Below are 12,137 nucleotides of genomic sequence, written 5' to 3' on the forward strand. Positions count from 1 at the left end.
TCTTTTGTCTGGTTTGAATTGTATACTCCGATTTAAACCAAAACACAATCATAACTAAAACACAACTATTTTTTTCCTTTTTAATATGTTTGGAATTATTAAAGCTAATCCAAGAGCAAGAAAAAAACAAAACAAAAGAAACAATTTCTCAGAAGACATAAAATCTAACAACTTTGACAACAAGTCGGGAGTTTTATGATGCTTTCGAGGTGGTAATATTGTGTACTTTCATAGTCACCAGATCTTCGACGACATTAATTTGAAATAATTTATAACTTTTATCAAAATTAAAACTACATATGGTGGGATATGATTTGGAGGATAAGATAAGTAAGCCGAACACACAAAGATGATGAACAAAAAAGGAAAAGAATAGACAGAAGAAAAGAAATCAGATCATTTGTTTTTATATTCTATTGGTATAACAGCTATCATAGATAATGGTTTATATTTGAAATCCATATAAATCTAAGTGGCGGATTATTAAAAAATGATGTAGAAGAGGATGAAGAAGAAAAATAGTAAAAAAAAGTTCATGACGTTTGCTTTTCCTTTCTTTCAGTTTTATGGTTACCTTAAATAATATTTTGGATTTGAATCTATATAAATCTAATTGGCTGATAATCTAATGGAATATATATATATATATATAGTATACTTGATAATTACCAAGTAGACATGTGATGAGCTCCACAAGAATACACGAATTTAGCGACAGCAGAAAACGTCGGAAAATAGTCGTAAATCGGTAATTTACGTCTAATTAGCGACTAAAATAAGTAGTCGCTAATTCTTAGTCGCTAATTACCACAATCGTGAAGTAGTCGTAATTTTGCGACGAATTTACGACTAAATTGCGTGTGATATATACTGACGTAAATTAGTCGTAACTCCGTTGGCAGCTTTAGTGACTATTTTACGACTACATTTGCGACACTCTTACGACTAAAATACAGTCGTACTCTTAATATCAAAGTAGTAGCAATTTAGTCGTTAAATAATAAGTCGTTATTTAGACGTTAAATAAACAACCATTTGACGACTGTTTCGTGACATATTTACCTACTTATTTGCGATTGTTTCACTACTGTTGTCGAAAAATGAAAAGTACTTTGTTGCACTTTTACTACTGAATTGTGACTGATCTGTGACATTTTTCCGACAAATTTAAGACTGTTTAGTGACTATTTTGATCATCGTTTTTGCAATTATGAATTTGCTATTTAGAAACCCCCAATTTTGAAACCTGTTTATAAACATTGCTATAAAAGGCACATTTGAATACTAAAACCATGATCAATATTTAAAAAGCCAAAAACCAATACATTCATCATCATAATACATTCATTTAAACCCAAAAAATCTCAAATGGTTTCTATATACAACCATTATAGAGAAGTTCAAATTGAGAAGAGACATACTCTTCTAAGGTTTCCGAGACATTAAAAAGAGTCCTAAGGTTCCGAGACATTAAAAAAAAGTGAGAAGAGACCTACTAATCTAAGGTGGCACTTGATGTTTGAGTTACATATGTTGTCGGAGCAGCAGGCGGATCAGCAGGTTGTTGAGTGGTAGACTTCGCAGCAGGAATGGTCGATGGAGGAGTTTGACTAGCCAAAAAATCATTGAACCGTGGATCAGTTTGAGTCAAGTACCTTTCAACCATGGTGAGCTTCTCGAGCTTGGCTTCTTGTGCAGCTGAAGCTTTGGCAAACTCTGCTTCACGCCTTGCATTCTCAGCCGCTTGGAGCTCTATTTGGTGTTGAGCTTGTTGAAGCTGTTCCTGCAGAGTGCCGTAGGATGCAGAGCTTCCTGGGTACTTCCTCTTCCCATTGACGTACAAGTGAGAGAGGCTACCAACTCCATAAGGTACACCTCTTTCACTCATAATAGTCGACTTCGAATACAAAAAAAGAGTCAGACATATGATTCATTAAACCAAAACCATGTTAGAATCAAAGGACAAGCAAGAAAAATCCATATAAGAATAGAGAACATTACCTGTAGAAACAAGTCGTTCTGCTCTTCCACACTTAGTTCTCGACGAGGTGTTGTACCCTCAGGATTGTCTGAGCTTTCAGGGTTTAGGGCAGAAAACTTGGCTTCCAAGTTTTTCTGGTAAGTCTCAGCCACTCTCTTTGCCTTTCCATCCACATAACTCCCATCCTTTTTTGTGTGAGTCCTGATGAATACCTCACCAAGACTCACCGGTCTACCTAATTCCTCTTCCTGAAATTATAAACCAAAATATGTCAGCGGGTAAGTTATTAATCATATTTCCTAAAACTAACACTTATTGAATAATAACAGAATAGAAAGTTACCATTTCTTGCTGGATTTGCAGATAGGATTTCTGACCTGAGAAGTGAACGTGAGGTCCAAGACCACCATGTTCAGACAACCGAGCAGCTGAAGTTGTTGAACTCTTATCTTTGGATTTTTCTGTGTCCCAATAGGCAGTCATTTGTTCCCAGAGTGTATCCTCAATGCAGTTAGGTTGCACTCTTGATGTCCTTACGCTACTGACCATATCCTTCATCCGGCTTTTGCAAATGCTCTCAAATTTTTCTTGAACCACAACCAGTGATCAAGGGATCCCAGGTGTGGGTTTCCTGCAACAACAAGAGACAAATAGATGATGTTAGAATAAGACATAGTTACAAAAACAAAAACAAAACCATGTAAATGAAAAAGGATGATCTTACCGCGAATTCTATGAAGTAACGCTCTTGTCTATCACGAGGCACACGACTCCAACTGTAGAAAGGGCCATCAAACTTGTTGGTGAAGACCTTGGTAATCTTCCGGGTAAGAGAGGACTTGTCACAACCGAACCTGGATACAAAGAAAACAAAGCAAGCAGTCATCGAGCCATCATTTGAAGAATGAAACAAATGAAGCTAGAGTAAAAAAGACTTACCACGTTGTACCCGGTTTCTCTATGGGAGACAGTACCGTAGTATAAGCCTCTCTCCCAGGCTTCGTGAGCAAGGCATTTAGAATCCTTAGCTGGTCTTCAGAGAGGTTGACATCACTGTATTCTTCATCTGAAGGTTCTTGAAATTCAGCTTCTTCACCGTCATAATGAGCTTGTTGAGAGTGTGGAGAATTACCTCCTTCTTGAGTTAATGGAGAGGCTCGGTTTTGAGAGAAAGAAGAAGCTCCAGAAGCTCCTTGGTGCTGCGATTGAGGTGATGCAGAATGCTGCCGGGGAGATTGCTCTTGGAACCGGTGTTGAGGAGATGGAGAGAACCGAGTTTGAGATTTTTCTGACCTTCTAGGTTGAGGCGGTGGTTGAGACTCAAGGGCTCCTTGTTGCGAGTTCTGGAAGAGCTCCATCGGCGGTGGATAATCTCATACATGTGTCGGCCCGTTGCTCGGGACTAGCGGTGGTGGAGATGTCGCTGGAACTCATACCGACTGGGTAAGGGAGTCACGGCTGCTCCTCCTCGTGCTCCTCCACGTTTCTTCCTTCCACGGCCACCCATCGGAATCCAGGAGAGGCTTGGGATCGATGCTCGTCGGGAATTTCGGGATGGGTTTTTCGGAGAAGGAAACTGATCGATTCAGGGTTTATCGGGAGGATTAAGGGAATATCGGTCGATTACGGATGGGCTAGTATCGATTATCGGTGCATTTCGGTCGAAATTAGGGAAGATCGATCGATAGTTTCGGGTTTGGGGAAGATCAGAACGAAATTGGGGATTTTCTGGGAAATTAGGGTTTAGGTTATGAGAATCGATTTGGGGATTTTCCGGGATTAAGGTGTAAACGACTAAATATTAATGGGCTTAGTCTAAATAATGGGCCTGATAATGAGATTAGAGGTGGGCTTATTTTGCGGGTTAAATTTTGGGCCATTAGTAGTAATAGAGTCGGAAATCAGTCGTAAAATTTCTAATTTTTTTTTAAAAAAACCAACACAGTTATCTTACAATAGAACAATTTCTTCCAGCAATTTTATTCATAAACAGACACATATTAGTAAGGATCCTCTTCATCTTCATCATCATCATCTGATGATGACAAATTACACCTAAATTCATTTTCTGGTTCTGCATCTCCGACATCGTAATCGAGATTTATTGGGTTTATCCTGTGTACTCGATTTTCAACAACGATATCTTCAATTGTGGTCAGCATAACACCATCATCATTATCTTGTTGCAAGAGAGTTCGTTCTTTGTCTTCATATTGTCCTGAAATATTCCCTCTTGGATTCACTTTTAAGACGTTTAGCCACAGCTGCTTTGGTTTTTTCCGGTATGGATATGGAATATAACAAACTTGATCTTCTTGGGAGGCTGTACAATACAAATCTAATTTAAAAAATAAATACATTAAATGTATTGATTTGTATATTTATATCATTTTTACCTAGAATAAATGGTTCGTATTTGTTGTACTTTCTTGATGAAAGAATGTCAACGAGACCACCATTGCTCCTTCGAGTGCCTCTACCAATAACAGGGTCATACCACTCACATTTGAAAAGTGTAATTTTCAGTTTTGTCATCCTCTCATACTCGAGTTGTATGATATCAGTTAAGATCCCGTAAAAATCAGCTTCATCAGATGCATCGGTGTAGTTTTCTCCTTTAACACACACTCCAAAGTTACATGTCTTCCGTCCCATGTCATGGTGCCGTGTATGAAACAAATATCCTCTCGTAAAGTAAATCGGCCAGGTTTTGGCTTTATTGACCGGTCCGTGAACTAAATCCTGAACCCAAATAGGAAAAGGATTTGTAGTGTTCCAGTAAGTAACCTGCACATGTAAATATGGATTGATTATTAATCCGTCGATGGAAAACGTCCATAGTTAGTTAAAATATAGAAAACATACGTAATCTTTCACCCATGAAGGATATTCATCCGCTCTTTTTGCAGAAATTTCTTTATCAGAGAGTTGTGGATATTTTGTGCAAATGTAATCTTCGAACATCCTGTCCACCACAAACATATATTATACAAGAAATGATTGTAGATTATATATCTGACAAGGATGAAATTCGATATACCTCTCAAATGGTTGAAAGTAATCGCAATTTCGCAAAAATATATGCATGTGCAATTTTGTGATCTTTTTCTGAAAGCCATATTTCATGCATTTGCCCACTTGGCCGACCTACGTGAGTAAATATATCAGGAACTCCGGGGACATCATATACAGGGACTTCACCTTCGTCAAATCTTGTTAACCTGTCCCATTACATCATAATAAATATAAACACATGTTAATATGAAATTATCCTGTTGCCAATATTGACTTATAAATATGAATTACCCATTTGGAGTTTACCTTGATTTTGTTTGTATATGATCGGAAAAGTAGCGCTCCGTAAAATAAGCAGTTTCATCGTTGATATATGATTCAACAATCGATCCTGATGCATATCTTTTGTTCTTCGCTTTTGCTTTCAGTTTTTTGAAAAACCTTTCAAAATGATACATCCACCTATACTGCACAGGACCTCCTAAATCAGCTTCATAAGGAAGATGTATAGGCAAGTGCTCCATTACGTCGAAAAATGATGGTGGAAAAATCTTCTCCAAATTGCATAAGATTAGGACTATGTTTTGTTTTAGGATTTGGACCCTGTTTTTTTGCAAAGTTCTTGAACATAAGTCACGAAAGAATTCTCCAACACCTAAATATATTAAAGTTCAATTATAAATAAATTACTATAATCAGAAATTTTACATGTACTATTAAATAGACTATAAAGTACCTGATAATGCAAGGTGGACGGTACGGTCCAAGAGTTCTGCAAAGATAAATGGAAGTAGCCGTTCCATAAAAACATGGCAGTCATGACTCTTCATGCCAGCAAGCTTTCCTTTTTCAATATCAACACAAGCAGCTAAGTCTGACGCATAACCGTCTGGGAATTGTACTGCTTTCACACATTCCAATAATCTTCTTTTTTCAGCTTCTTCCAATGTGTATACCGGAAAAGGAGCTTGCCCATTTTTATCAAGATGCAAGTGTGCCCAATCACAGAATCTTTCTATATCCAATCTTGACTTTATAGTGTCTTTCTATTTACCCGTCACGCTCATTAGAGTATTCATGATGTTATCAAAGAAATTCTTCTCTATATGCATCACATCAAGATTGAGATTGAGGTTCCTCCAGTAAGGCAACTCCCAAAATATACTTTCTTTGTGCCAGTTATGCCACTTCCCATATCCAGGCATCTTTTTTTCATGATCGCTGCCACCGCAGTCAGACGTTTTTGCAGGATTGACAGTTTCGATGCGCTCACTATAAACTTGTTCACTTGTCAAAGACTCTGGTGGTGACTCATTTATAGCTTGTCTACCCTTCAAAAAGTCTTTTCTATTCTTTCGTAATGGATGACCATGAGGGAGAAACCTTCTATGACAATCAAACCAACACGTCTTTCTTCCATTAGGCAGATAGAATGCCTTTGTATCGTCCAAACAAATTGGACAAGCCAATCTACCATGGGTCGTCCATCCTGACAACATGCCATACGCGGGAAAGTCGCTTATCGTCCACATCAGCACAGGCTTTAATTTGAAATTCTGCTGCAAAGAGACATCGTATGCATTGATCCCAGTTGACCATAATTCTTTTAATTCCTCGACAAGAGGCCGGAGGAAGATATCGAGACTAGCATGCGGATGATTTGGCCCAGAATTCAGTATTGTGAGGAACAAGTACTCAGTCTTCATGCACATACCAGGGGGTAAATTATAAGGAGTCAAGATCACAGGCCATAACGAATGATTACGAGACATGCTAAATGGATTGAATCCATATGTACTGATTCTCACTAGATATACTCCTAGTTTGTGCTGCAATAGAACAGTGATGTAGATGTAATATAAAGGATTCGAAATCCAGAGGACCAGTGTTACTCTATGAATTTGTGAGGATTGAATTAAAGCTAAGACGAAAGATGGTTTGTTTCGAAAACTAAAAAGTAAACAGAATGGCAAACAACGATTTAAATTCAAATTAAAACAAGCACTAGACCAAAGCAATTCGCAGGAATTTCAGAGATAAGAGTCAGATGACTGTTCAGGGCACAAGTGTAACGCAAGTGTCGAACTCAAACAGAAAAGCTTATCGATCCACTGTCGTGATCTCGATAACTTTGTCTAACAACCTAAATCCTAAACTGTCGTTTGAACTTAGAAAATTGCAGACAAGCATTAGCTAGCAGGTTTGATCTGTTCACGATTTGCCTTAACTTCAACTGTCGTTGGCTAAGGACAAATCGCTCACCAATGTTTATTCTAGCAACCTATTACACTTTTGATGAATAGATTAACCTAAAATCGCAGATTGAGTGATCAATTCAACCTAAGCATTAAGTCTAACAATGGTGAAGACAATAGATATCAAGCCCTATTTGCATCTAATCCTTTAACTCATGAAATCCTTTGAACGCTTTAATCTAGCTAAGAGATCTACTCAGACATGGAGAAAAGAAACACAGAAACAGATGGAAAGGAATTCATGAATTAAAATCGCAGAAGAGATAATAGGGTTCAGAATTCTTCTCAAAGTGTAGCAGATTTCTTCTTCCAAAAGCTTACAAGTAAAAACTCTATGGTTCAGGAAATTGTAAAAAGAAAGCGTAGTAGTAAAGATAGGCGGCTTGGACTCCTTTTATTCCTTTCACGCGGCTTGAGATTAGGTAAAGATGTTTTCCTTATTTTTCTCCCGTCTGGAGCAGGTGCTCCACGAAGGGTCCAAACCGGGAGCAGGTGCTCCGGGGATGATTTCTCCAAAAACGTGTGAAATAGCTCCTTATTGCTCAAATTCATCTCTTTTTGCTCCAATGCCTCCTAAACACTCCAATCCTTTGATAAGGCCTCCAAGTCACCTGAAACTTCTTGAAAAGACTCCAAAAACTCCTAAAACAATTAGTAAACACAAGTTAGAATGAGTCAAAATCTCCACTCATCAACTCCCCCGAACTTGAATCCTTGTTTGTCCTCAAACAAACTCAAATTCAACTCCAAAAGAATGACTGGATAAAGCTGGGAACTCGCAAAACTCAAAAGACCGTAAACCTGACCAAGGCATGTGACAATCTGCTGCAAAATCAATCAAAAATCTAACCTCCATGTACTTCTCCGTAGACGCTGCAGCTTTCCAGATTAGTCCCTCAATTTCATAACATCATCCATGTCCCATCATTGCTGAGTCTCATCGATAAAACCAGTGCTAAGGACCTTCTAGACTCGTTCCCATACTTATACCTCAACAAATTGACCATACTACACAAAAGTACCTTTCCTCTCCACCGAACTTATTCACTTTTCAAGCTGTTTCGTTTTTTTTTTTTTTTTTTTTTTTGGCACATATAACAAGGTTCAAAGACGCGAGTATTGATGTGGATTGCCACCGAATCCCCGGTTTGTCCCCTCATCATATATCAAAGGTGTAGGCGAATAATGGGGTCACAGGAAATTTTCCTACCCCTCGCTTCCATCCCTTGTGTGATCATTCCACTTTAGAAGTAAAATAATGGGATCCCTGGAAATTTTCCTAACCCTTTACTTCTAAAAGAAAATCATTTCAATCTTTTCTGCCTTTTGATCATATTTTTTTTTTTTTTTTTTTTTTTTAGAAACAGCCTGAAACAATGCTTAGAACATAAGAGAGGAATACCAAATCTATCACACAGGTCTTTATTTGTCAGGTAAGAATGAGGAGTCAAGCCCTATGAGCACTAACCTGATCGATGCGGAAAATGAAAGGCTCAAAAATTAGCTCAGGTTCATTGGATGTGTCAAGAATTTTGGGCTCCTCTAATCTACTGCTTTGTCTTTGGATTTTCCATTAGTCGATCTAGATGATTCTGCAGCAATAATCACTAGAAGAAGGTGGTCAAGATTCACAAATGGTCTGAAATCATCATAGAATTGGTCCTAATTCCCACGAGCTTTGACTTGACTCATATAACAAACTGACTCAAAGAAACAAACTAAAACCGACTCAAGAAAAACACAAGAAAATGCAAAAGATGACAAGATCCTCCCCCGAACTTATTATACACCGTCCCTGGTGTACAAATAGGAGCAGAGAAAAATCCTGTCGAAACAAATAAAAGAAAAGAAACCAAAGCGGATAGTACAATGGTGGTAGAGAGATGTTACTAGCGGTCAGTGAGTGGTGGTGTCCTCCGGGCTCTCACTACCAGATCCACCAGTGCGACGTCTGCGTCTCGGGTGCCTCTCCGGAGAACTGGCTGCGGTCGCTGTGCTGCTACGATATCCACTGGTAAGCATCTGCAACAACCTCTTCATGAGGCTGTTGTTCTTCTTTGTAGACGCGACCATCCACCTCCGAAACTCTGCATCATCAGGATCATCAGAGATAGGAGCCAAATCGAACTCACCAGCATCAGCTGAAACGTAGTCAGGCAGCTCCTCATCTCTCTGCGGTGAATGTGGATAGCATGAAGAACTGGCGCGAGCAGGTGCTCCGGAACTCGAAACAGGTGCTCCAGAATTCGGAGCGGGTGCTCCGTCGTGTGCTGCATCAGCTAAAAGTGGCACCTCCATCAGGAAACGCAGGTTAGCTGCAGTGTTTAGTGCGGTCATGGCAGGATTTGGGAGAGGCGTGCGCTGTGCAACTCCGTAAGCACCTTTGTAGCTGTAGGTGTTCTCATCGCATAGAAAACCTGAAGTCAGCAGATGGGCTGTATCCATTCTCCTTCGGCTCACATCTTTTGTAGCATACCGAAGAGGAATATGAGCAAAAGTGAAAAGCGCTGTGAGGAGACTCCCAATGTAAATGACCTGCGAACTCCCAAAAGGTTTGGTCCTCACTGCGCATATGGTTTGCGCCAGCTGAACTCCAAAGTTGATACTGTGCTCGACCGGGACGCTGACGCTGTAAGAGTCTGCAACCAAATCACCACAACCAAAGTAAGGCAACATCAAAACATCCAGCGCTACCTTATTCCCAGAATCACGGTTGAACAGCATGTTGTTGAAAATTTTCGCACAGATTCGAACAGCTGGGTGGCGAATGACTGATATGCTTGCCGTGTTCGACTTGTAGTGGCCGGAGGCGATGGTTTGCCAAAATTGGTTGGCAACCTCGAACTTACTCGGGAAACGCAGCTCTTTATCCTCGTCATGAAACCCGTAAGCAGTGCAAAACGTTGCCATGTCGATGCTGTAGCGCTTCCCTTCAGCAAAGAAAGTGAAAGTTGCTTCATCGGCCTTTGGCTTCGTCGGATTTGCGTACCGCAACTTTGCAGATGCGAGGCATTGGCGGACCAGATCAGGGTAGAGATCGTCGTCCTCGAAAGCGAGTTGCGTCAGCTTCGTGTTGCGCAGGATGATGCTCACCTCATCGAAGATTCCCAACCGTTTTAGTGTGTCTGTGCACATCACTAAGGTTGGTTGCAGTTTGATGTTGAGCAGCTTGTTGTAATAGAACGAGTCCGTTTGGTCCCACTGCTCGTCCGATTGTTCGGGTATCAACTCATCAGGTAATTCGATCAGTGTGTTTTCTTCGCGAGGCCATGGATACGTCGATGGGGTAGGTTTACTTCCCTCACCGTTCTTCTTCTTTCCCTTCTTTTTGAACATTGTTCTGGGAGGCATTCCTGGAACAACATTGAAGAAGAAAACAATTAAGCCCATAGAAAATCTCCAACCTAATTTTTCGAGCAGAGTTTTGCATGTGTGTATGTAGAACGGATAATCACATAGATGTAAGCTGATGCTGCTCTAGAACCTCAACAACATGCGCATAAGTCGAAATCAACAGACAGATAGAAGTAAGCACCTTTTTTAAAATTTCGCCGAAATATTAAAAAGGGAATTGCGAGTCATACCTTTGCTGGGTGTCGAAATTGGTTGCAGAAACGGAGAGAGGACGAAAAACCGATGAACTTAGACTCAAAAACGTTGAAATCGGTGAAGTTTTGAAAAATCTGGGATTTGAGCTCAAGTATCAAGTATGGTGAAAAAGAAAGGAGGAAGGAGGAGGTGTTTATGGGTCGCAAAACTCAAGTTAAGAAACCAAGGAAAACTCAGGTAGGGTAAAATTCTGTGTAAAATAAATTTTTTGGTAAAATTTGCACACTAGCCCCTGCGTTCCCATTAAAACTCCAATTTTCCAAAAAACTTACCTGGAAGCGCCAAACACCCTGGCAGAGCAGGTGCTCCAAACTAGAGCAGGGTGCTCGTTCGTCGCATTGTCCGTGGTGAGCACCCCTTGGAGCAGGTGCTCCGGTGGGGGCTGTGGTGCTCTTTCGTCAAATTCTACGTGGTGAGCAACCAACCTAGCAGATGGAGCAGGTGCTCCGGTGGGTTGCTCCCTCCTTCTTCTTCTTTTCACCTCCATCGCTGAAAACCTCTCTACCTGCTTTATCTTGTTTTTTTTTTTTTTTTTTTTTTTTTTTTTTGAAAAGAAAGAACCTAAAAAAAAAACAAAGTTAGTAGCTAAGAATTGAAAGACACAAAGTTAGAGACTCTGACTGGTGGTTTGCCTCCCACCAAGCGCTTGTTTTAAGTCATTAGCTTGACTTGGAAAGCCATTTAGGCTTGAAGAGGATCGCTTAAGGTGACTGATTCACCTTCTGCGATATTTGGACCAGTAAGGTATGGTTTCAACCTCTGTCCATTGACAACAAACTCGCCTCCTTTAGTGTCCAGCAACACTACAGCTCCATATGGTCGAACTTCCTTGATGGTGAATGGTCTAGACCATCTTGATCTCAGCTTCCCTGGAAACAATTTCAATCTAGAGTTAAAGAGCAATACCTGATCGTTTGGTGCAAAGCTTCTGTTGAGGATTCTCCTGTCATGGAAAGCTTTTGTCCTCTCTTTGTAAATCTTCGAGTTTTCATAGGCCAGATGCCTAATTTCCTCCAGCTCATGCAACTGCATTACTCTCCTCTCCTGAGCACTCTTTGCATCGAAATTCAGCAGCTTCACTGCCCAAGCAGCTTTGTACTCAAGTTCCACTAGAAGATGACATGCTTTTCCATACACCAAGTGGAATGGTGTAGTCCCCAAAGGTGTTTTGTAAGCTGTTCTGTATGCCCAAAGAGCATCATCAAGCTTCACTGCCCAATCCTTCCTTGTGGTGCTCACAGTCTTCTGCAGAATGTTCTTGATCTCCCTGTTGGAAA

At 40.2% G+C, this 12,137-nt stretch overlaps 2 protein-coding genes and 1 long non-coding RNA gene across 3 annotated transcripts in view; all 3 read right to left on the bottom strand.

Moving 5' to 3' along the window:
- Positions 1–12,137, bottom strand: part of LOC18017496 (probable LRR receptor-like serine/threonine-protein kinase At1g29720) — a 49,361-nt gene that overhangs the window by 27,028 nt on the left and 10,196 nt on the right.
- LOC112086688 lies at positions 4,305–7,039 on the bottom strand. The gene is made up of 5 exons (XR_002899556.1): positions 5,733–7,039; positions 5,303–5,651; positions 5,022–5,202; positions 4,847–4,946; positions 4,305–4,768 (listed from the first exon to the last, which is right to left on the bottom strand). It is a non-coding gene; the product is annotated as an uncharacterized LOC112086688 (long non-coding RNA).
- LOC112086687 lies at positions 8,620–11,385 on the bottom strand. The gene is made up of 2 exons (XM_024155760.1): positions 10,707–11,385; positions 8,620–10,604 (listed from the first exon to the last, which is right to left on the bottom strand). Exon 2 carries the CDS (start codon positions 10,600–10,602, stop codon positions 9,148–9,150), a length of 1,455 nt encoding a protein of 484 aa, XP_024011528.1. The 5' UTR covers positions 10,603–10,604; positions 10,707–11,385; the 3' UTR covers positions 8,620–9,147.

The sequence above is a fragment of the Eutrema salsugineum genome, unplaced genomic scaffold (assembly GCF_000478725.1).
Source record: "Eutrema salsugineum unplaced genomic scaffold, Eutsalg1_0 scaffold_2, whole genome shotgun sequence".
Taxonomy (NCBI): domain Eukaryota; kingdom Viridiplantae; phylum Streptophyta; class Magnoliopsida; order Brassicales; family Brassicaceae; genus Eutrema; species Eutrema salsugineum.

Bases quoted from the DNA above. Each gene is read 5' to 3' on its own strand.
- LOC112086687 (XM_024155760.1), bottom strand. From the start codon at position 10,602: ATGCCTCCCAGAACAATGTTCAAAAAGAAGGGAAAGAAGAAGAACGGT.